Source organism: Pelophylax lessonae (assembly GCF_965119305.1).
Source record: "Pelophylax lessonae genome assembly, chromosome: 1".
NCBI lineage: Eukaryota > Metazoa > Chordata > Amphibia > Anura > Ranidae > Pelophylax > Pelophylax lessonae.
The window spans coordinates 294,782,141-294,808,622 of record NC_138768.1 but is presented as its reverse complement, the minus strand read 5'-3'; the positions used below and the strand labels follow the sequence as shown (position 1 = coordinate 294,808,622).

The following is a 26,482-nucleotide window of genomic DNA, read 5'->3' as shown; positions in this document are numbered from 1 at the left end:
TCCCCCTCCTCCACAATGCTTGAGCAGGGTCTGAGGATGAATGGCTTCTCTGGGGGAGCGGTATTGGCTTTCTTCTGCTGCCCATGCCACATCACTTCCAAACTGCCCCCCCCCCAGGCAACCTTCATGGTGCGGGAGGGATTGGCAGGGGGACATCATGTCTCAGCGGAGGGGGACCCGGCAGAATGTGTAACCTCCAGCTGACAGAGTGGGTGGACTGTAAGTACTCTTAGCGGGAGGTTTTCTGATGGAGCACTGGAGCTGCCTGGGCTGTGTGTTCCAATGCCCACACTGTGACATGCTGAGCCGGCACTCCATGGAAAGTTTACTGTGCGCTGTGAGGTGGAGTAGGGGAGAAGAGGCAGGTAGATTTGCTTTAGAAGAGTCCTTCTATATCCTCTGATAAAGCCCTGTGTACCACCAACGATTGCCACTCTGCTGTATGTACACAGCTGGACTCCGTACTTCATGGTGACCAGAAATCCACCAGAGCTATAAATAGAGTCACCCTGGCGGACACACATATAGGCAGGAAGTGGCTGCAAAGAGGCAGCAGAAGATAAGGAGCACTGGGATACTTCTTTCATCTTTTTTTGTATTTTTCAAAGTATCACTAAGGCTTTGTTTTTCATATGTGCAGTTGGGTGGTAAAAATGTGCAGTAGACATGTTTTGCCACCCACCAATGGCCACCCTTAAGCTGCAATAGGTGTGAGAGTGTTTCACATGCCGCAGTCATGATGCATTTGGCATAAGGTGTCCCCTCCCCCCCCCCCCCCCCCCCAATAACAGGTTTTTAGTGTCATTCTTTCTGGCCAGTCCATAACCCTCACATAATGGCGTTATGTTGGAGTTATTGACTGGCCACTCTGCCGTAAGTAAGTTAGGGGGAGCAAATTACTTGCCTTACCCCGGGCGCTGACAACCCATACTATGCTAAAAAAAACTGGCTCCTAATTTTATCTGGCTCCTAGATTCAAAGCAAATTTGTCAAGCCCTGGTTTAAGCTAAATCTAAGTGCCGGTTCACACTAGGGCGACCTGTGAGGCGACCTGGTCGCCTCACAGGTTGCCGCAGGTCGCCTCCCATAGGGAAGCTGCGGACCCGTTCTAATAGGAGCGACACAAGTCGTTTCGACCTATAAAAAGGGTCCGGAGCTTCTTTGGGGCGACCCGGAGGCGACCGCCATAGACTTTAATGTTATGAAGTCCGTTGCGGCCGCTCCGAGGTCGCGGCGCGCTGCTCGCACCGCGACCTCGGAGGTCGCGGTGCGAAGTAGCGTCGCTGCAATGTGAACCGGCGCTTAAGGAAACTTTTACAAGAAAATTGAAAATGTTTGGCCAGCCTAAACCTCAGCCAGCAAATACAGTAGATGTGTTTACCATATATTTTCTTTCTATCTTTATTATGGTAAAAAAAAAAAAAAAAACACAAAACGACAAAAAGTAAAACAAAATACGTATCCCAACTACTTAGTGTTTCCAGGTGAATTAAACTGCCCTTTTTCAGGATAAACTGGGCCTTCAGGTAAAAATAGATATCGGTTTATTTCTTATAACCATGACCCACCAAAAAAAAAAAATTCTCCTGGGGTTCACAGTGATAAAACATGTGCATATTTGTTGTTTTTACTAGAGAGATAATAGTTTTTTTTTTTTTTGCACATTTGAGTAGTTTGCTCTTTTTTTTTTTTTTTTTTTTAAATCCTCCCTAAACTCGTTGACCCTGACTGGGACCTTGACCCTGGATCAAGCCCTGATCTAGCTATTGTATCATTATTTTTACATACAGACTGTTTTATTTATATTACTCTCCTCTGGCTAGGAGAAAAAGATATGATGAGGGGAATTTATCAAAACTAGACTAGCCAGAATCTGAAACAAGTTAGCTGATTGGTTGCTCTAGGTATACAGCTTTTCCAGGTTCTGGCTGCTCTAGTTTTACTAAATGTCCTTTTTTTCTCCATTCAAAAGGAGCACAGGGGTGGGTTTTACTGAGTAAACACTGTGAGCCAGTCACAGGATATCACAGCAATCCTGTGATGGGGAGGCGGTCTTCCTGACCGGTGACAAGTCTGTTTTTGTGCTAGGAGCATACTTCCAGCACAAACACAAAAGCACATATTTGCAGCACCTCGGAAGAAGACCCGCCGCAATATTTCCACATATATGTGTGAGACTATCAGGAACAGGGTAAACCTGTTTTATTTTTATTTTGTAAGGTAAATATGAAATATTGCTTATGCATATGATATAGTCTTTTATCCAGCCAACCAGCAGGTGAACCTTTAAATTCCTGTATCTCCCTTTATATCTTTTGCTCCTTTATTTAAAAAAAGACCTGTTGTTTGCAGAGCTTAGTAGCTTAAGCTGAAATGTATGCACAATAATGTGAATATTCTTGTAGAATGACTCATCCCTTTTTGTATGACTCCATCTGAGGTTGTAATTGGACCAAGTGACCCTCAAGGCTGACACCAACTGCTGTGCTGCCTTTAGATAACCACTCGTTCTCTGGGAATCCTTTATTTGGTGTTACATTTTTCTCATGCAATATTTATGAATCCCATTTCAACACCTTATGACCTAAACAAGATACTGCATGATAAATGTACTGACAAATGGTCATATTCAAAACCTCTACTCTACTTTTTCACTGCCGTCTAGCAATACAGCTTAGACGTTGTCCGGACTGTGCATGGACAGTCTTGCAAGAACTGAGTCTGATTTGCTTAGTACTGACCTTTTATTCTTTCAGTCTCATTTTTGCTATATGCGGGACTACAAAAGCTAGCTCGCAAGACAGATTTATTCACATCTATTAAACGCATTTGAAATGGATTTAGAGATTTTTTTCCCTAATGATTGCATAACAATAATGGTGTTTTTTATATCAGTGTGTTCACCTATGGCACTAAACATAAATTGCATATTTAATTGGTGTTATCTGTTTTTTTTTTTTTAAATTATACCACAGACTCTTTTTCAGATTAAATACAAACTTAATTCCAACGTGTAGATTTAGCTCTGTAATTGAATAGAAAATTGCAAAGCCAGGTTCACCCAGTATTCAGGGCAAGTAATTGTTCTCAGCAAATATGAGATATGCAGTGGAATTACTCCCTAATTACTGTGAGATAGAGGAATTAAAACACTGCAAAAGAAGTTTATTCCTATGAAGCAGTAAAACAATATCTGCTACCTTTATATAGTGCTAATAATTATGAGTCATACTATGTGATTCATTGCCCCATGTAAACATGCCAAAGATTTGGATCTGTGCTTTTATACCACTGCTACTCCTACTGAGTTTAACAAATCTAGAACAGTTAGTGCAAAACATAAAAAACTGCAAAGGCAGCTGACAGAGAAAGTGTATAAATCCAATGCTTAAGCATTTTAATTTTTAAACATCTAACATTGATCTAGATGCTGATCGAGATGACAGCTTTAAGCATCCTGTACTGATCTTCACTGTATGCATTAAGCTTAGCTCCAAAGTTCAGACTGTGAGGAGCTTCTACACTAGTACTAAAGAGTGGACTCACAGTGTATCTATGAAAGGATATTTTGCTTGTTAGATCACTTGGAAGAAAAAAATGTGTAGCTTACTAAAATTCAATATCTAACTCTGTACTAGCCGTAATCTTCAAATATGAGTGTAGTGACGATATACAGTGCCTTGAAAAAGTATTCATACCCGTTGATATTGTCCACATTTTGTCATGTTACAACCAAAAATGTAATTGTATTTTATTGGGATTTTATGTGATAGACCAATGCAAAGTGGCACATAACTGTGAAGTGGAAGGCAAATAATAAATGGTTTTCAAAATTTTTTACAAATTTCTGAAAAGTGTGGCGTACATATTGTAAGGGATTAGCTCGGTGGCGGGTGTGGATGACCCCTTGGGGGGTGCGTTTTCCCAGAGAGGTAGCCGACAAGTGCTTGCAAACAAACAGTGTGGTTTATTAAATGGTGTTTTCTTCACCAGGCTGTATGCAGCAAAACATCCAAAATAAAATAAAACAGAAAATAAATCCTTGCCTCTGTGGGTGGCTACCTTCTCACAACTGGAACCTGCCTAAGTGTCTGTCTCCAACCTACCGTCGGGCAGACTTCCTTGTCCTACAGCGGACACTCAATAGTCCTTTTATAATAGCTTCACAGGGCAACACAGTCCTTTTGTTTCTTTCACATCAACAGTTCGTCTTCTCACCTTTGAGACGTATTCACCCTTGGTTACCGTCCCGGGCACACATCACTCCGGGGGGTCTTCTCCCAGGCCCACACATCCTGTCGGGAGGCACACGCTGACTGTCCTCCTGCTCCCAGCCCACATGGCTTCAGGATGCAGCTTCTGGAGGCAGCAAACAATAGGACTTTCTCTGAACAAATTATAGAGCCTTAACTCCCTCATTCTGAACAGGTGAAGGCCTTTCAACTTCCTGCTGGCTAGCTCTGTAGCCAACACCCTAAATTAATTAATGGACTTTCTAAATCAGGTGGAAATGTATCTCCTTCCTGTGACTACATTCCCAGATTTAGCTGACTTCCTGTCACATACCCCCCCCTCTTGTTTCAACCCTAGGGTTGGGACACATATTTCCAGGCACGTATGTGTCAGGCACTGCTGACTCACTGATAAGCCTCCTATTATCCTCAAGCTTCCGGATGAAACTGTTTTGTCATCTTCATTGACGGATTTCTCATAAATGCCACACAGTTTGTCTCTCATCTCATATACACATTCTTCAACTGCATTTTTGGCATCATTTTGCTCCTTCTCGTTTCTGTCATCTTCATTGACAGCTTTCTCATAAATGTCAGACAGCTTGTCCCTCATAACCGTCTGTCCAATCCACCATGGAGGACCGTGATCCATAGGCAACTCAATTGGGCTAGTCTTAATGTCTTCAACATTCTTAAGACGCCTCTCTCTGCAATCCATAAATGTTTTCCACAAAACTTTGAGAACCTTTGCTTCACTAAGCTTTGTTCCAAGTAGGGACTCTTGACATCCCTCTGTGACTTGAGTTGCCTCTCCATACATCTGTACACAATCATTGACTTTTTGTTGTAAAAGGGAATGATCTTCCTTCTTGAGCTTTGCTTGCTCTAAGATGCTGTGCAGAGGATTTTCCAATTGAGACAACAGGCTGTCACACATTTCTTCAAAGTGACCCCTGTTCCTTTTCCCAGAGATATCAATATCATTCACCAAACATTTCATATTCATAGGCAGATCTGAAGCATTTGCACTCATCAACTTCTTAAACTTTTCGCCCTCCTGAGCGAGTCGCAGTAAAGGCCTACTATTTGATTTGATATTCAGTTTATATTTCTTGCCAAACTCTTCACAGAAGAAGCCAACCAGAACATCATCAACTTTCCTTCCACCAACATAGGGGTCAAAGGCAACAACACAGTTGAACCCAGCGATCTGGGTGGTATCCATTATAGACCTCCTCTCTGCATCAGTGAAGAAGCATGGAACTGCAACACATTCTTTTACAGGTTTCTTCAATGCACTTTCTGCTGAACTATTTGACCGCTCAAGGTCACCTAGTTCTTTTTCTCTATCTGAATTCCACATGGAATGCATCTCAAGATCACGATCAAACTTCTGCCACCCGTCTTTCACCAGTTCCATTTTGGAAACACTCCCTGAAAGGCACTTATTCATTTGCTTCACGTTTTCACCAACAGCCTTAGTTTTCTCCACTAGGTGGCGTTTGCTTTTTTCTCCCAGATTTATATCACTTGCTTTAGTTTTCTCCGCTTTAGTTTTCTCCACTAGGTTTTCAGCCTGAACTGAGAAATCATCACATTTCTTACACAACTCTTTTGTTTGCTGAAGCTCTAATGATACATTTTCCAATGCTTGAAGTTTTTGAAGGAACGGTTTATTCCAAAGGGGTGATTCAAGCCACGTGTCATCACATTTCTGAGGCTCACTCAGGACAGACCCCAAAACACTGATCCTTTTAAAAACTGCATCAGGCACACTATCCCCTCTTTGGGACAGATCCTCTGTTGCCTGGAATTCCTCTTCCAGTTCCTGCAACGGAATCTTCATCTCTTCTACTTGCTGTTCTAAGGCTCGCTTAGACTTTTCTAGCTCCTGAACGCTTTTCACAACATCATCCTTGGAGCTGACCAAATCTTCCATTTCTGTACGCAGCTGTTTGTTAACACTTTCTAGTTCAGCCTTACACTCTAGAGCTTCCTCCAAAGAGCGAGCCAAGAACAGGGCTTTGCTCTCGTTATCACGCACCTCCGTTTCTGCACGTGCGCGTTCTTCTGCATATTTTGCAGACACAGTCTTCTCTTCACCAAGCATCTGATCAAACTTCTTTTTCACATCTTCAACACACTGTAATGAACCAACGCTTTCTTCCATGCGTTTTTTCATATCCGCTATCTGAGCTTGCAATGTTGCGACTTGCTCTGATAGGTTTTTCTTTGCTTCTGCCTCCTCTTTTAATTGTTCCAGGAAGCCATTTTTCTCATCTTCCATTTGTTTGAGCTTTGTGCTAAAACTCAGCCTTTGACACCTCTCTTCCTGTAAGAGTTCCTGCGTGTCTTGCAGCTGCGATTCCAAGATAGAAAAATCTTCCGCAATTTCTCTAGATTTGCTGTCTGCTTGAGAAAGCTGATTTGTAACATTGTCCAACTCAACCTGCAGTCGGTTTGCCTTCTCTGACAGCTTAGCACACAATCGGTCACCTTCTGACACCTTGACTTGCGATTCCAGAAGCTGTGCCTCTACTTTTTCCCTCTTATGTTCACAATCTCCTTTTCCCTGCATAAGAGCCTTCACCTCATTGGCTAGCATCTGGGAATAAGAATGTAATTCTGCCACACAGGCTTCTTTCTCCTTTAACTGCTGCTGGACACGTTGGGCTTCCCCTTTCCAACTTTCACAGTCCGCACGCCATTCATTTACCACATTGCTCAAAGTAGTGTGCTCATACACAGTACTCAGTAATTTAGCCTCTCTTTCACTTTTCTCTTTGTCGCTGAGAGACAATGTCGCTTTCAGAGCAACATTCTGTTCCTGCGACTCCTGCAGGTCTATTTTTGTAGCTCCCAAAGACTGAAGACTTTTTTCCAGCTGATTACGCAACTCCAACATATCAGCCATACTTTGCTTCTGCAAAGTCTGAATTTCACTTTCCTTTTCCATGAGGATGGTATCTTTCTCCATTATAGTCTCTCTGCGTTTTTGCAACTCGACCAAAAGAAGAGCAGTGGATTCTTCCCACTGTAACACATGAGACTTGAGTAGTTCATTCATTTCCTGCAAGTTTCTATGCTCCATTTTAAGCAATTCCAAGGCTTGTTCCTTTTCTTCCATTTTCCGTTGCAAGGCATCCAACTCAGCCCTGCACACATACTCGGTTTCCTCCAAACCGATGGCCTCCATTGGCTGCTGGCGTCTCTGTTTCCAGCCTGCCATGCTCTCTTGGTGATCCTTTTGTTGAGCTGCAAAGCTCCGCTGAAAATCCGCATTTGCCTGCTGTTGAGCTGCATTTGCTTGCTGTTGAGCTGCATTTGATATAATCAGATGTTTCAACATCTCCTCCATTTTGAGTTTACTTTTCATCTGAGCACACTGCGTCTCCATAGCGGTTTCATCAGTGTTGCTAGGGACAACAACCTTCCTCTTTAGTAGACTCTCTTTAGGCATGGATGGGGCTGGTTCAGACGGCAACATCCCCTCCATCCATAGAATCCGGTCTCTCATTTCATCTATCTTTGCATTCTTCAGGCGTTTTGAACGCCCCATCTTCAATAACTCCACAAACAAATTTTTCACAGTCCAGCAAAAATTTTTCAGACCACTGTCTCTTTAACACATGTAGTTTTTCTCTCTCTCTTGCAAGATCTCTTTTCCTGCACACACAGTTTGTGCAGTCACTTGCACCAGACACAACAAAGTTCATCAAATAATTTTGAGACCGCTGTCTCTTTAAAACACTTTTTTTTTTTCTGTCAGGATCTTCTCTCCTGCACACATAGATTGTGCAATCTCATGCACCAGATAAAGTTCATCAAACATTTGCACTTCCTTGCAGGGATCTCTGCTTATGCCCACTGCATACCTCCACCATATGTAAGGGATTAGCTCGGTGGCGGGTGTGGATGACCCCTTGGGGGGTGCGTTTTCCCAGAGAGGTAGCCGACAAGTGCTTGCAAACAAACAGTGTGGTTTATTAAATGGTGTTTTCTTCACCAGGCTGTATGCAGCAAAACATCCAAAATAAAATAAAACAGAAAATAAATCCTTGCCTCTGTGGGCGGCTACCTTCTCACAACTGGAACCTGCCTAAGTGTCTGTCTCCAACCTACCGTCGGGCAGACTTCCTTGTCCTACAGCGGACACTCAATAGTCCTTTTATAATAGCTTCACAGGGCAACACAGTCCTTTTGTTTCTTTCACATCAACAGTTCGTCTTCTCACCTTTGAGACGTATTCACCCTTGGTTACCGTCCCGGGCACACATCACTCCGGGGGGTCTTCTCCCAGGCCCACACATCCTGTCGGGAGGCACACGCTGACTGTCCTCCTGCTCCCAGCCCACATGGCTTCAGGATGCAGCTTCTGGAGGCAGCAAACAATAGGACTTTCTCTGAACAAATTATAGAGCCTTAACTCCCTCATTCTGAACAGGTGAAGGCCTTTCAACTTCCTGCTGGCTAGCTCTGTAGCCAACACCCTAAATTAATTAATGGACTTTCTAAATCAGGTGGAAATGTATCTCCTTCCTGTGACTACATTCCCAGATTTAGCTGACTTCCTGTCACAATATGTATTCAGCCCCTTTGTAGAACCACCTTTCACCGCAATTACAGCTGCAAGTCTTTTTGTGTGTGTTTCTACCAGCTTTGCACATCTAGATAGTAACATTTTTGCCAATTCTTTTTTACAAAATAGCTCAAGCTCTGTCAGATAGGATGGAGAATGTCTGTGAACAGAAATTTTCAAGTCTTGCCACAGATTCTCGATTGGATTTAGGTCTGGACTTTGACTGGGCCATTCTAACACATGAACATTCTTTGATCTAAACCATTTCATTGTAGCTCTGGCTATATGTGTAGGGTTGTTGTCCTGCTGGTGAACACCCGCCCCAGTTTCTTCTAAGATTGCCCTGTATTTGGCTCCATCCATCCATCTTCCCATCAACTCTGATCAGCTTTCCTGTCCCTGCTGAAGAAAAACATCCCCACAATATGAACATGATGCTGCAACCACCATGTTTTACGGTGGGGATGGTATGTTCAGGGTAATGTGCAGTGTTTTCTGCCACACACAGTGTTTTGCTTTTAGGCAAAAAAGTTCAATATTGGTCCCCACCGAGCCAGATGCTGTGTCCCCCACATGGTTCTCACAAACTGCAAACTTCTTTTTGCTTTTTTTCAAAAATGGCTTTCTTCTTCCCACTCTTCCATAAAGGCCAGATTTGTGGAGTGCATGACTAATAGTTGTCCTGTGGACAGATTCTCCCACCTGAGCTGTCGATCTCTGCAGTTCCTCCAGAGTTACCATGGGCCTCTTGGCTGCTTCTCTGCGTAATGCTCTCCTTGCCCAGCCTGTCAGTTTAGGTTGATGGCCATGTCTTGGTAGGTTTGCAGTTGTGCCATACTCTTTGTGTTTTCAGATAATGGATTGAACAACACTCAGTGAGAAGTTCCAAACTTTGGATTTTTTTTATAAACTAACCCTGCTTTAACTTCTTTACAACTGTATCCCTGACCTGTCTGGTGTGTTCCTTGGCCTCTGTGATGCTGTTTTCTTCATTAAGGTTCTCTAACAAACCTTTGAGGGCTTCACTGAACAGCTGCATTTATACTGAGATTAATTACACACAGGTGGACTCTTATTTACTAATTAGGTGACTTCTGAAGGCAATTGGTTTGGTTAGGGGTATTAGAGTAAAGGGGGCTGAATACAAATGCACGCCACACTTTTCAGATATTGTATTTATTTGTAAAACATTTTGAAAACCATTTATCATTTCTCTTTCGTTCCTTGATGGACACATCTCTAGACCTTCTTGACTGAGGGCTTTATGCTGCCCCCTACAGAGGTAGTACACTAGGTGGGAAAAGATTTGACTACGCCTATATAGGGCAGTCCTAGGGGGTATACTCCCACTTCCTGCTAAAGGACTTCAGTTTTTTTTCTGCCTAGTCAGGAGTAAGAACCTAGTTCTTTGTCTGGGATCTCTGGTCCTGGCCTTTTTTTTCCTTTTTAAACTGAATATTATTCTTTTATTTTCTGTTCCTGTGAGGACTACAATCAACTGCCAGACTGGGTGATGGACTGGATTTTCTAGATCCTTAGTCTTCCCAATCCAGCCAGTGAGAGTGACACCACCTTAGCTCCATGCTGCGTTGGCCGCGACATAGCCCCAATAAACAGAGGCAGACCAGCCAGTTAAATGGCTCGTGAGGACGTATAGCCCTGCTCACGACCTGACCCGCAGTACATCCATTCCTAGATGCCCGCCCAGTCCCAAGGTGTGGTGAGTAGTGTCCCCCCTCCTCTCTGGTGTTTTCTCAGGGTGAACGTGGGCCCCTCCCTGGATTGGTTGGACCCCCCGAGTGCCCTTCCTTCTCATATAATGCTCCCCCTCACTATCGGGGTCCCTCTGCGGACCATCCCTCTATTCACTCATGTCTAGCTCGCTATACAAACTCGTTTGTTTGTTTTTTATTTGGGTGATTGTCATGGTGGGGGTCCCTAGCAGGGTTCCCCCTTACTGTCCATCTGTACCTGGTGGTCCTCTGAGGGTCCCGGGAGCCATGTTGGCACCGCATATATTGTGGATGGCTGCTATATATATATATATATATATATATATATATATATATATATATATATGTATATATATATATAAAATCGGCGGCCATTATTGTGCAGTCCGACACCCATTTTCTTATAGTTTCCCATTGCTATCACACGGCGGCTATGTTTTTGAAGTCTATGGGGAGCTGAATCGGCGGTCACACAGTGTATGCCAAGACTCCACACCCAGGAAAAAAAAGGAACAGGAAGAAAAAAAACACAATGTTTACTTGCTAAACGGTGTAGACAGCAGATATACAAAAAAACGTATTTAGGGAGATTTGTTTAATCTCTGTGTTTTATCTGCGGCTGTTCACTTCACTGGGTATATGCGAGGGTTTACATACTCTTTAAGTTTAGTTTATATGCCTAACTTTACTGATTGCAGCAGGGGGGCATAAAGAATGGGCATAGCAGGGGCAGGTCCAGTGGCTCATATTACCCTCTGCAGCACCCCAAGATCACAGCTTGGGAGTTGTGGGTTTTGGGGGGCAGAGGAATGAAAACTTCAAAGAACTTAGCCACCAGCACAAGAGACATGCTTGATTTAATGTAAGTGCAATCCCTGGTAGTGATTTAAAAAAAAAAAAAAAAAATCACTAAGCCTAAATATTAGTCATCACATAAATTTGCATCTTAAAGGGAAACTCCAGTCTCAATTTTTATTTGCCTTTGTACAAGAGATGTAGTCGATTTCAGCCTTTCTCAACCTTTTTATCTCCAAGGAGCAGTTGAAATCATTTTCATGTTTCTCGTAAACCCCTGCTAAAAAGGATTCTGTCTTTTTTTTTTTTTTTTTTTTTTTTAGGATTCTGTCTACAGCTTGTGGTACATGAGTGTAATCAATAGGTTGAAGAAAGTTTTAAAATAAAAATAAATGTGTAATGTGGCGTACCTAGTATTTTAACACCCAGGGCAGATAATTGTGTTACCAACTCCCTAAAAAGAGCAGAAAAGGAGGGCATACAGTAAAAACGGTGGTGTCCTCCAACACTTGTGATCGTTGTAGATGTGACCCCTCACATTGGTGGCTAGTGAAAAATTGCCCATTTCATTTATGATCATGTAGGTGAGAAATCAATCCACCATTATTTACTACTCAAGGAACCCCTAGCAACCTCAGGAGGAACCCTGATTGAGGAGCACTGATCTATAGGGTAAAGGCCCTGCTAGCACTTCTGTCATGTGAAAAAGAACCACTTATCAGTCAGACAATCTCTAACCAAAGCTGAACCCTTTAATCTAAAATTTAACATCTGTATGGAACTATGAGAAATAACAGTGAGCCAAACATATGAACAAGTGAATAGGAATTATTGGGCTCTCTGTACACAGAAAACTATTGCCATGGCAGCAAGTTGAAGAAAATGTATTTTTCTCTTTCTAGCATTGATGGACACAGCTCCTGATTCTTTCTAACCATTGGGTTATACTGCCTCCAAGAGGAGAAGTACACTAGGCAGGAAAAAGCTTGACTACACTTGTGGGCAGTCCCAGGAGGTATACACCCACACTCCGCTATAGGCACTTAGTTTTTTTTCTGCCTAGTCAGGAGTAAGAACCTAGTACCTTGCTGGGACCTCTGGTCCTAGTAATTTTTTTCCTTTTAAATTGATTTTTTCATATCTTTGTTTTTTGTTCCTGTAAGAATCTACTATCAACTGCCAGACTAAGGGAAAGACTGGATAATCTAGATCCAGAGTGTCCCTCCAGACTGGCCAGCGAGCACATGAAGGCCTTCCCTCCACACTGGACGGGGGCTGGTCTGCAAGTTAAACATCTCGTGACGGCGCATACGACCTGGCCTCAGCCTGAGTCACAGCATTCCTTCTGGCCGACAGACACCCACATCCTGATGGAGCAGTGGACTGTTAGGAGCGGTACCCACCCTGTTCTTGGTATTTTAGTTAGCTATCCCCCCCTCTACCCCTGGAGGACAGTGGTGGGACTTCCGAGTTCCCCTCCCTCCCCCCAGCCCTCTAAAAATTTGGTGGTCATTGTGGGTCTTCAGTAGGTGGTCCATTCGTGGCCCCTTGGTCGGCGTCACTTTTGCAGGATCGCAGTCGGTGGCCCTCCCCTGATTGTTTTTTTTTTTCCGGGTGACCTTCGTATATAACGTCCACCGCCCTCCCCTGCCTCACCTGTCCATCAAATGCGGAATCTGTTTCACCCGCTGTGGACGCAAGTCACCCTACTGAGTCTGCGTCCACGCACCCTTAGTGCTAAGACAGTGAGGATGTTTCCTCTGTTCCTCTAGCAGTGTATGAAAAGGCGCTGGTGGATGCACTGATTGTGTCAGAGCGTGAAATTTTAAACATGGCGGAGATGCGTCGGAGGCGCCGGTCCCTTTTGGCACCACAGGTCCTTCACTGTGGTGGGGGTGTTTCCCTTTCCCACTTACAACATTGTCACATAACATTGGGGTTGTCCAAAATGCACTCTTGTGGTCCCTAAGCGTTTTGCTATGTGGTATCCTTAAAAGGATTGCCTGCGTAAAAAGTGGACGGTCCCACCTGTAGTGGACTCCCTGGTTTCCAAGTTAAAGTTAGCCTAATTCCTTGGCCTTTAAAGATCCGGTTGATAGGGGAGCGGAGGCTCTGGCCCGCTATATGTTTCACTATGGCTGGTTCGGCTTAGGCCGGTATTTACTATTGCCCTGGTGTTGCAAACTCTGATGAGTGGGCTAAACTTTTATGCCAGGACTGAGAGGGGAAACTGCTTCCCCCTGCCTTTGCGGAGCTGGCAGATCATTTGGTCCAGGGGCTACAGTTTATCTGTGATATTTGGATGATGCTCCTTTGATTTTAGGCTGTCTGTATCAGCAGTGTTCCTTCGGCGTCTTATCTGGCTGACCATTCTAAGAGGCTTTATCTGATCCTCCCCTTCTGGGGGATCGCCTGTTTGGAGCTTCCTCGGATGACATCATTAAGGGTCTCACAGGGGGGAAGAGTACTCTTCTTCAGCAGGCTACCGAGGGCAAGGAGCCCCTGTCGTAGACGTGGGCCATTCGCCTCGGCTCATAAGAGGCCTTTTTTGTCCCTCGAGGGATAAAAGTCCTTCAAGGCCTCCCCCGGAGTTTCCAAGAGGACCTGGTCTGCCAAGCCACGAGGGGCTCTTCCAGACTTCATCTGCATGAAGTGGCGCCCTCACCCGTATCTAGGGTGGGGGGACGTCTTCGCTGATTTCCGGATCGGTGGACCTCTCTGGTACAGGTCAAGTGGGTCCACAAAGTCATTCAATCTGGCTACAAGATCGAGTTTCGGTCTTTCCCTTCCGGAAAGTTTCTTCCCTTCCAACCTGCACTTGTCCTTAGATCACTTACAGGGTCACTTTGGGGCAGTGCAAGACTTGATGGGGTGATTGTCCCGGTTCTGGCTCCGGGCTTGTTTTCAGGGGTTTTACTTAAACCTGTTTACAAATCCCTAGAAGGAAGGCAAGGTACGTTCAATTCTGGACCTCAAGATGCTAAACTGCCTCGTGCGGGTATAGACGTTCCGAATGGAGTCCATTCACACGGTAGTGGCGTCCCTACATCTGGGAGATTTTCTCAATTCTATTGACATCAAGGCTGCCTACCTTCACATTCCAATATGTGCCGGTCACCAGCGCTTTCTCCACTTTGCCGTCGGCAAGGAGCATTATCAGTTTGTGCCATTTACCTTTGGTCTTGTCTCTGCTCCTCGGGTCTTCACAGGTGTTGGCCCCGTTGCTGGCATTGTTGCGCCAGCGGGGGATCACGGTACTGGGGCACCTGGATGATCTTCTTCTGCGAGCAGTCTGTGACTGCTCTGATAGACACCTTGGAGATTGCTCTGTGATCTCTGAGGGAGTGCGGTTGGATTCTGATCATTCAGAAGTCTGCTCTGGTTTCGTCCGCAAAACTGGACTATCTGGGTGGATTCGGTCTCAGCCAGAGCGTTACTTCCTCTAGAAAAACTCCAGAAAATGCAGAAGGCAATTCAGCTTCTGTTGTCCAGCGGACAGTCATCCCTCCGCGCTTGCATGCGCGTGCTGGGCCTGATGGTGTCTACCTTTTTGAAGCGGTTCCGTTTGCAAAATTCCACATGAGATCTCTGCAAAAGAGATTCTGGTGACATGGGACAAGAATCCACAGTCTCTAGAGGAGGCTTCGTTCTCCGGCACTTCAACAGGAAAATCCTTCCCCCCCCGAACTGGGCGGTTGTCACAACGGATGCTAGCCTGTCCGGGTGGGGAGGCGTTCCTCGGCAAAGCTTGTGTTCCGTAGGGGGTCTGGACTCAGTCCAGACTGTCCATCAATGTACTGGAAGTTCTAGCGATCAGGCTTGTCTGGCTCATTGGACAATTCATCTTCAGGGGTGTCCGGTATGAATTCAGTCGGACAATGCCACGGCCGTGGCCTATGTCAATCACCATACAAAAATGGGTTGATACATAAATGTGCCAAAGCACAGCCTGAAGTCCCTTCCCCAAACTAATTCGTGGAAGAAACAAAAGCAGTGTCCCTGGGGAATTTTATTGGACCAGGCTGGAAAAAGTAGTATAATAAGAAAGTAAAGGATTCTTATGCCCCCATGGTGATTGACATGTTTTTTCTATGTCAATCACCATGGGGGCATAAGAAGTGTCCTGGTGGATCGGAAAAGATTGTTCCAGCCCTCTCTGCTGTACACATTCCATGGAAGGAACAGAGGTTTGTGGTATGGTCTTAGGATCCTCTTGCCGACACCTCAGACGTATTAGTGGCTCCTTTTTGTCAGGATCATCTGATTTATGCCTTTCCCCCTCTCAAACTTCTGCCAAGAGCAAGGGATTCCGGTCTTTCTTGTGGCTCCAGACTGGCCTTACTGGTCTTGGTATGCCAATCTCGTAGGGCTGATTGCAGATGCTCCTTGGAGACTTTCTCTCAGGGAAGATTTGCTGTCCCAAGGGACAATCTTCCATCCTGCTTTATAGTCACTGGTTTTAACGGCTTGACTGTTGAAAGCCAGGTGCTGAAGGATAGGGGTTTGTCTGAATCTGTGATTCCTACGCTGTTAAAGGTTAAAAATCTACACCTAGGGAGATCTACCATCGTACTTGGAAGACGTACGTTGAGTGGTGCGAGTCTTTTGGGGTTCTCCCTCACTCCTTTTTGGTGGTTTGGATCTTGGCTTTCCTCCAATGGGGGGTTGAGCAGCACCTGGCCTTGAGTACCATCAAGGGTAAGGTTTCGGCCATGGCGTTTTTTTTCAACGTCCATTGGCCACACATTCCTTGGTGCTTACTTTTATCCCCTAGTGCGGTCTCCATTACTGCCGTAGGGTCCTCACATTGGTGGTGTTAGTTATCCAGGAATCTCCCTTTGACAATTTTGAGAAGTTCCCCTGCTTACATTGTCCCAGAAGGTGGACCTTTTGGTGGCTATTACTTCTGCGTGAAGGGTGTCGGGGCGGGCGGCATGTTCTTGTCGTTCACCTTACCTGTTGATTTACAGAGCGAAGGTGGTTCTTCGTCCCTATCTGTTGTTCCTTCCTAAGGTCGTTTTTGATTTCTGTTGTTCCTTCCGAAGGTCGTTTTTGATTTCCATTTGAATGAAGACATTGTGTTGCCTTCCCTATGTCCCAGGCCTAAACATCTTAAAGAAATTGCTCTGCATTCCCTGGATGTGGTTCGGGCAATCAGGGTGTACCTGGCAGCTACAGAGTCTTTTAGGAAGTCAGTCTCACTATTTTGTACTCACGGTTGGACCTCGAGAAGGGCTGGCCGCTCCTGCTGCGACCATTTCCATATGGATCAAACAGACAGTGATTCAGGCCTTTTCTATTAGGGGTCAGGTTCCTATTTCCCCTATTAAGGCACACTCTACTCGGGCGCTTAGTGCCTCCTGGGCCTTCCATCATCAGGCATCAGTAATGGAGGTTTGCAAGGCGGTGATCTGGTTGCAAAGTTTTATAAAGTGGATGTGTTGGCATCTGTGGATGCTTCTTTTGGCCGCAAGGTTTTGCAGGCTGCTGTTTAGAGGCCCAGGTCCTCTTTGAGGGTGTATTGTTTTTTTCAGGTGAGCTCCAGTTGTTTTGGTTGAGTTCCATGTTACCTGGTTGGCTATGGTTAGCTTTGGGAATTTTTTTTTCTGCTGTTTTTCCCACCCCTCTTGTTTAACACTGCTTTGGGATGTCCCAATAGTTAAGAAGAATCATGTCCGTCTATGAACGAAAGAGAAAATTGAATTTTTGACTTACCGTAAAATCCATTTCTCTGATGTTCATTGATGGGACACAGCAACTGCCTCTCTGTGGAGTTGGCTTTCAATTTTGACACTGCTTGTAACAAAACTGTGAGTGCCTATAGCTTGAGCGTGTGTGTATAATCCCTGGGACTGCCCACAGGCATTGTCAAGCTTTTTCCTGCCTAGCGTCCTACTCCTGTAGGGGGCAGCATAACCCAGTGGTTAAGAAGAATCAGGAGCTGTGTCTGTCAATGAACATCAGAGAAATGGATTTTACGGGGAGTCAAAAATCCCTTTTTTTTTGTTCAGTTTTATAAAATCATGGCTGTCTGAGATTTGAAATGTCAAATAGTTAGATTTAAATTTCCCAAACATAGGTATATAGTAGTGCCTTTATGATCCTCTCCATCAGCTGTGACAGATGCATCCATTTGTTCCAGAAAATGTCTGGCCAGTGCTGTTATTGATATGCAGATTTTAATGGTGTCAAAAGTCAGCAGCTAAACCCCCATTTCTAATGACACCCCTGCCCACAGGGACACATGTCTGTCACAGGAAAGGCAGAGGTGTATTTTATGTGTTGGTGATCACACAGGATGTGATAGAAAATCTCAGGAGCTACATTAACCATTTTCGGACCTTTTTTACCATTTAGAAAAAAAAAAAAAAAAAACATAAAAACCAAACAAAAAAAAACCCCAAAAAACAACCTGTATGCTAAAGTACAAGCATGAGCCTAAGGTATGGAAGAGTTCTGCCCATGCAATTCTGAAGAAAGCCAAGTGCACACACTGCATGACTATTTTACAAGATAACATTCAAATACTAATACAGTCATGAGGGAATACCTTAAGGTACAGGCTGCATATTGTTTTATCACAATCTTTATAGCTTTTAAGCTTCACTTTGTTTCATTTAAAAACAGTTGTATTGATGAGCCTTCTTCAACACAGCCCAATTTCCCCAGCGCTGACATAGAACAAAACAAACATACATTATGCCCTTTTTACTTCTATCTTTGTCTACTAAAGTTATATTCTATTGCTTAGTGAGTAACATATCATACATTTATTTATGTTCAAGGTTTAGATAAAGCAGGTCATTTAAAAAAATATTGACACGTCCTTTATCTCCCTGACTTTTCAGAGGAACCCACGGGTACATGGCTCCTGAAGTGCTGCAGAAGGGCACAGCATACGACAGCAGTGCAGACTGGTTTTCTCTAGGATGTATGCTCTTCAAACTTCTGAGAGGGTAAGAAACATACTCAAAATCTGTGTATTGTCAAAACTGGGTACATTTTTTTATTGGCATCATTCAAAACTGTAGGGTTAGTGTTCTTGCCTTAGAGCTAACCATTATAAGTCTAATGCCACGTTATTCTCACTGGTTCTTTGTGAATTGCGTTTTTTTTTTTTTTCCTTGTAAACATTCCTAAAGCCTTTTATCACTTTTGGTAAGTCCCTTTTTGCTTAGTATGTAAGGCAATAACAAAACTGAAAGTGAGAGAACTGTACTGTGAGAGTGAGCGAGCACTTACGTCAGTACTGTGAGAGTGAGCGAACAAATGAGTCAGTACTGTGAAATGAAGGGAACATATGGGTCAGTACTGTGAGGTGGAGGGGACATATGGGTCAATACTGTGAGGTGGAGGGAACATATGGGTCAATACTGTGAGGTGGAGGGAGCATATGGGTCAGTACTGTGAGGTGGAGGGATCATATGGGTGAGTACTGTTAGGTGGTGGGATCATATGGGTGAGTACTGTTAGGTGGTGGGAACATATGGGTCAGTACTGTGAGGTGGTGGGAACATATGGGTCAGTACTGTGAGGTGGTGGGAACATATGGGTCAGTACTGTGAGGTGGTGGGAACATATTGGTCAGTACTCTGAGGTGGAGGGAACATATTGGTCAGTACTCTGAGGTGGAGGGAACATTTGGATCAGTACTGTGAGGTGGAGAAAACATATGGGTCAGTGCTGTGAGATGGAGGGAACGTATGGGTCAGTACTGTGACAATGTGAGAACATGGGTCAGTACTGTGAGAAGGAGGGAATATATGGCTCAGCACTGTGAGAATGAGAGAACATATGGGTCAGTACTATATAGTGTGAGAACATATGGGTCAGAGCTGTGAAAGTGAGCGAACATATGGGTCACTACTGTGAGATTGAGAGAACATATGGGTCAGTGCTGTGAGAAAACATATGGGTGATGAATACTGTAAGAATGAGAGAACATACAGTATGGGTAAGAACTGTGAGTATGAAAGATCACATGGGTCAGTACTGTCACATAGATAGAACATAAGAGTGAATTCTGTGGGAATGAGAGAGCCTATACTGTATGGGTTAGTAGTGTGTATATACAGTCAGGTCCATAAATATTGGGACATCGACACAATTCTAATCTTTTTGGCTCTATACACCACCACAATGGATTTGAAATGAATCTGAGGGTATTTACATCCAAATCAGGCGAAAGGTGTAGGAATTACAACAGTTTGTATATGTGCCTCCCACTTTTTAAGGGACCAAAAGTAATGGGACAGATTAACCATCATAAATCAAACTTTTACTTTTTAATACTTGGTTGCAAATCCTTTGCAGTCAATTACAGCCTGAAGTCTGGAACGCATAGACATCACCAAACGCTGGGTTTCATCCCTGGGGATGCTCTGCCAGGCCTCTACTGCAACTGTCTTCAGTTCCTGCTTGTTCTTGGGGCATTTTCCCTTCAGTTTTGTCTTCCGCAAGTGAAATTCATGCTCAATCAGATTCAGGTCAGGTGATTGATTTGGCCATTGCATAACATTCCTTAAAAAATTATTTGGTTGCTTTCGCAGTATGCTTCGGTTCATTGTCCATCTGCACTGTGAAGCGCTGTCCAATGAGTTCTGAAGCATTTGGCTGAATATGAGCAGATAATATGGCCCGAAACACTTAAGAATTCATCCTGCTGCTTTTGTCAGCAGTCGCATCATCAATAAATACAGGAGAACCAGTTCCATTGGCAGCCATACATGCCCACGCCATGACACTACCACCACCATGCTTCACTGATGAGGTGGTATGCTTTGGGCCATGAGCAGTTCCTTTCCTTCTCCATACTCTTCTCTTCCCATCCCTCTGGTACAAGTTGATCTTAGTCTCATCTGTTGTTGTTCCAGATGTTGTTCCAGAACTGTGAAGGCTTTTTTAGATGTTGTTTGGAAAACTCTAATCTGGCCTTCCTGTTTTTGAGGCTCACCAATGGTTTACATCTTGTGATGAACCCTCTGTATTCACTCTGGTGAAGTTGTCTCTTGATAATTGACTTTGACACACATACACCTACCTCTTGGAGAGTGTTCTTGATCTGGCCAACTGTTGTGAAGGGTGTTTTCTTCACCAGGGAAAGAATTCTTCGGTCATCCACCACAGTTGTTTTCCGTGGTCTTCCGGGTCCTTTGGTGTTGCTGAGCTCACCAGTGCATTCTTTCTTTTTAAGGATGTTCCAAACAGTTGATTCGGCCACACCTAATGTTTTGCTATCTCTCTGATGGGTTTGTTGTGTTTTTTTCAGCCTAATGATGGTTGCTTCCCTGATAGTAACAGCTCTTTGCATCTCATATTGAGAGTCGACAGCAACTGATTCCAAATGCAAATAGCACACTTGAAATGAACTCTGGACCTTTTATCTGCTCCTTGTAAATGGGATAGTGAGGGAATAACACACACCTGGCCATGGAACAGCTGAGCAGCCAATTATCCCATTACTTTTGGTCCCTTAAAAAGTGGGAGGCACATATACAAACTGTTGTAATTCCTATGCCTTTGACCCGATTTGGATGTAAATACCCTCAAATTAAAGCTAAAAGTCTGCAGTTAAAGCACATCTTGTTTGTTTCATTTCAAATCCATTGTGGTGGTGTATAGAGCCAAAAAGATTAGAATTGTGTTGATGTCCCAATATTTATGGAACTGACTGTGTGTAAGCCACAATGGCAACGAGCATTTGTGTGGGGTTTTCTGATATATTTACACACACACACACACACACACACACACACTCTTTACTTTTTGTTTGTGAACTTGTTTAAATTTGTCAGTTAAAAAAAAAAAAAAAAAAATGAGAAATAGAGATCATTATGACAACCAACTATAGTTTGCTGGCTTCTAACTTTTGCTACTGGCTACTAGATCTCTGCAAGTTTTTTCCATACTATTTTAAAGATGGTGTAATTTAGGCATTTATATTTACAGTTCCTTCATCTTAATGCTTTGGCTGACTAGGGGTGTGCATTCTGTGTAATAATGCGTCTTGAGGAAAAACAATAGCAAGCTTACTTTACAACTTTTAAGTTGTATGGGAGCCAAGATATTCACAGGTAAAGCTGACTGTCACGTTAGCATATTACAGGAACCAGTTCTCCATAGCTCTCAGACAAAATCTCCCTACTTGGAAATACATTGTCTTGGAAAAAATAGCTGCCTGGGTTAAAATTTGCACTCTGTGTTCATTTGGAATGACTAGGCCTGTTCTGTATCATTATAAGCATAATTATGTTGTAGGAAATGGCATGTTCATCTGCAACAATATATAAAATCAAATGTGAAAGAAAAGCCATCATGTAGAAGTTGTGTCTCCAGCATGCTATACTGCAAGATAAAAAAGCATTACAGCATATAAGGAGATTTTATGGCATGTGTCTTGATGAGTGAACGTCTGTGTTCATTATGAGTTCTAAGATGTGCTTTGTGCGCTGCTATTTTATTCATATATTCGTATTTGAATATAGTTAAGCATCCTTATTGTTCATGTTTATGCTATCAGTGACAGCTGGATGTGTGTCTGCTTGCCCCCTACAGCCTATTGTGGTCCTTATTGATAAATTACACAATGAAATTTAAAGAATAAATGCAAATCTCTATTGTAAAAACTCAGGTATGCAAAAATAAGCAGTTCACCAAGTTCACATTGAAGCATTCACTGTAAGATTATAGACAATGCAGGTATGATTTCAAAAATGTGTATGTATCTGAAGTCCCTGTGCTTCTACTATATTCCATGTGCACAGATTTAAATGTTATGTTTTATAGAACTAAACTTGAAACAGGAGACAATCTCATATCCCAAATTATTCTGGGGAATTCACACCCTCTAGAATTCTTTTGGGGTGCAGCACCGAGAATGTTGGTGCTTGTACCCATTTCAAGTACCTGTCACAGAATTTGTAGATGCCGGGACTGAAGTCAGAGTGTCCATACTGGGCAATTCCTCCCCAGTGCACTCTTTCTGGCCGCTGCACTTGTCACACTGACAGACTCCCAACCGAGGATTTTTGGACTTGGGGAGGGTGGAGCCTGATGAGGAACTGGGAGACCTATTTCCCATCAGGTCTGCCTTAGTTTTTATTGACAGGGCATGATAATGGGCAGAATTAAAATCCACCCACTGTCATGCACTGTCAATCACAGGCAAGGGAGACCTGATGGGAAACTAGTCCCAGTGTTCCCCTTCAGGCTGTGCCCACCCAACAGGCACAAAGACTGTGAAATTGAGATGACTGGTGAGAGGAACCTAATGAGGTTTTCTGAGACTAGTTCCTTATTAGGTCTGACTTGTCTGTGATTGACTTTGGATGGCAGTGTGCAGATTCTAAAACCGCTATTGGACTGAATACCATCATGGAATCTGCCCGCTGCCATCTGCTGTCAATGACAGGCAAAGCAGAGCTGGGAACAAGACTCTCATAGTTTCTGGTCAGGTCCTGCCCATTGTTCATTGTGATGCATCACTGTTTGCTAGGACATGGGTGTTCTTCGTCCTAGTAACCAATAAAATGAATGTAAAACACAAGCATAATATTAGCTATACAAACAACTATAATCGCATGAGAGCCTGCTTGATTGAATACAGATTTATTGTATGGATCAGGTGGGTACTCAGATTACATAGTAAATCTTTTGGTAAATCTCAAGTTCATTGTACAGACGTACCGTCTAATTTTAATGTGTATGGTGAGCTTAAAGTAGATAAAAAAATCTCAAGGTGTTTCATACATAGTTTCACGTGTGTTATGATGAAAGGCATTTTGTTCATCGTTATTGGACATCATCTGTTATTGTTATGGCTCCTGGGTCTCTGTAGATAGTGCAGAAAAATTTTTCAGAAAACACACAAATAGCAGCTCAATGGAGGTTCTAACCCTTCTCAACTCCATCCAAAATTAAAAAATTATTTTAGCTTTGTTATGGCTTTTCTAAACCTTTTTACCTCTGAAGAAACCCTAAATCAATTTTCAAGTCTCAGGGAACCCTTACTAAATACAATTAATCAAGGCTCAATGTCCCTTACATCTGGTGGTGGTCAAAATGCCAACTTTACAGATAGCTACAAAGATAATTGGTGTTATGGTGCTGGTCTTTGTCCTGCGCCACCATCAAATGGGTGGTCAATTATCCAAAGCTAAAGGAACCCTAGGAATCCATGAAGCCCTGATTGAGAATGGCTGCTTTAGGGAGCAATGTTTGGTAAGTTAGACACTCAAATATGGGTTTACTGTAATTGTTAGGCCAAGTTAAGTTACATGCTTGGGCATAGGTAAAAAGATTAGTGTTAGATGTTGGCATGTGAACCAAGGTGTTATTTTATTAGTTGGTGTTTAACTGTCAGGGTGGGAGGGGATATATACATTTTAGGAGATGCTCTAGCGGTAGAAACACTTTTTAAATAAATGACATGGAATTGAACTTGGTTTCTTTTTGTTTTATAACTTATTTCCCCTAAAAGCCCACAGGCATAAGGATCCAAGGATCTTTTGGGTCTGGATGGACCTCTCCTCAGCCTGCACCCTCTCTAGTCAGCGGCATCCAACTCATCGGACCTTGATAGCCTAAGCAGGGGACCCTTAAGCATTTATCATGGGTCACTAGGATCCAAGCAATGAAAATATAGGGGGTTTCTGGAGCACAATGTGAAAGAGATCCAAAGCACATACAGTATGTATATTGTATGTACTTTTACAAACCATATACACATAAATGGCCTGCAGGTTTACGTATATATTTCTCTTCTATCATAGTGCTTTAGCAGTTAGCACTTGAGTTCATTAAAATTTATTATCATCACAATGCTTCTTGTTAATGTAATCCTCTGACCAGTGGTAATATCTCATTATATTGCAGATACAGTAACAGTTGTACAAAGCTTTGCAGCCAGCTGATCTGAGAAGCTCCGCAAACTAATTTTGGAATGGCTGAAGAAGAAAAAAACTTTGTTTTTTTAGCATTTAATTTCTTCTCAGTCACTTTTCCTCTTAATAGAGAAATGCACTTTAATGGATATTGAGGCGTCTCAGGAAACAGAGTAAATTATGTCTTGTAGCTTCAAATGTTGACATCACATTATAAAGAGCTTGCATCCAGTAATAAAGATTAGATTAAAACGGGGCCTGCTGGACCAATTTCAGCTGAGGATTGGGAATCAGGACAGCAGTCAAACCAAAAGATTATCTGCAGGGTACAACACGTACAGAGAGCTGCCGTTTTGTAAAATCTATCCATATTTATACACCTGTATCCAGGTGGCAGTTCGCTGTGCTTCCTGGTCTGGAAAAGTGCAATGCACTGTTCTCAAACAAAGCTGAAAGGTGACTCGCGTCATTCATTTGTTCGTCATGTGATCACATGGTTAGGGCCCTTCCTTCTTTCTGCATGTCTCGGCCTCATAATCGTTCATTTCTAAAGATTTTTGAAATACATTATTTCTGCTTTATGCGATCCGTCAGGTTTATGTGTTTAATTAAACTGATTGAAATTACTGACTCACTGAGTGCACTGGGTGATTTAAATGTATTATTTACATAGGTATCATGCATTAATGCATTGCTCATTTAATTAAAGGATATGTCAACTTTGACAATGAACTTTTCCTGTTTGGTTTGTTAAATGTACAATTACCAGCATTTTGTTATATCTGTCTGATAAGTGCCAAAAAAATACTTAATTCTACCAGAAATATTGTAAGCTCATGAATACCTGTGCTGGTATGAGTTACATTGTTCCCAGCTATCTAAGGAGCCACACCCTCAACGTTATGGTGAGGAGTGGAAGAGTCTTCTTTAGTCCTCTTCTAGGGCATCAACCATGGCTTTTTACTAGATTCAGTACAGTTAGTGATTCAGTACAGTGAATGAGTTTTGTCACCCTGGGACAGGAAGAATGTTAGTGACAGGATTATCAAGTGAAAACATAAAGGAATAAAAGCATGAAAAAAAATAAAATATATGCAGCCATTACATCTAAAGACTGTGTTTGGATTCTTTATTGTAACCCATTAAGGTCAACGGTTCCCTTTGCAGTCCATCTCCTTTGCTAGTAAGAGTTCCCTTTATGCTCCCCTGCTTTAATTTACAAGTAGAAAGTCCTGTGTAAGCTCCATGTCAGAGCTTAAACAAGATTGAAAAAAACTTGCTGAGATCTAGCAATTGTCTCTGAGCACTCCAGTGCAGAAGGTCAGTATGTTTCCTCATACCCAACGGTACTGGGTGTTGCCAAGGGCTCCAGTTGGCCTAAGAGATGGTGGGTAAATGTAGGAAAAGTATTAAAGAACTTGTCACCTTGTCTTGAATGGTCAAAGTAGTACCTCTACTACCCTTTGTGTGAACAAGCCTTTTTGGATGGCGAACAGTAAGGAGGCCAGCATGGCTAGAATGTTCAATTCGCACACATAAATCGTCTTCAGTCATCAGAACTTTTGTTGGGCATCCCATAGACTGTGCAGAAATTTGCAGGATTCCCCCATCAACACAGACAATGCTGAAAGGGTATTTCCTCCAAGGGGCAAGCAGGGGAAGCCATCCCCGCTGGGAGAAAGACGGTGGTTATCACTAGCGGCTATAGCAGCCGCTTGCATTAATCGGAAGCAAATCCGTAAGGCTGGTTATACCCAAGTTGATCGATCAATAAACTTGTTACATTAAGCCTGCCCATTAATAGTGTGAAACTCATTGGGTTCCTGCTGATCCAGGGATTTTTTTTCTCTTTACAGAAGCGGGGTTTCATTTAATCAGCAGGCCAAACATATTCAGTCTTATGGTTCAGTAGAAATGTAACTTGCCAAGACATTTGTTTTAGGTGTGTTGGCCGTGTCTGCTCCCTGGGATTTGACCAACTTGATGTTAAGGATTTATTTGTTATTGTTAAATATACTCCTTAGAACAAGGCCCAGTAATTCTTATATGGCCACTGTGCACAACAAACAGCCTGTCTATAAAGCAGTCTGAGCCAGTAACATTGGCCTTTCAGGTGGAAGTGGCTGCTTGTTTGTTGTAACACAACTTTCCACCTGAGTTGAATGAACACATGAGCACCATAATAAGCTTGGACAGCAACTGAGCAAATGCATTGCTGTTCACGGTTGAGCAGCCACGGGAAGTGTGTCTAAAAGGGCAGGA

The 26,482-nt window shown here is 43.2% G+C and overlaps 1 protein-coding gene across 1 annotated transcript in view; it reads left to right on the top strand.

Annotated features, from left to right (window-relative positions):
- Positions 1 to 26,482, top strand: part of GRK3 (G protein-coupled receptor kinase 3) — a 539,783-nt gene that overhangs the window by 451,739 nt on the left and 61,562 nt on the right. Inside the window, exon 13 of the mRNA XM_082258195.1 lies at positions 18,188 to 18,295. Within this exon, the coding sequence (XP_082114321.1) occupies positions 18,188 to 18,295 (108 nt within the window). The remainder of the gene's footprint in view (positions 1 to 18,187; positions 18,296 to 26,482) is intronic.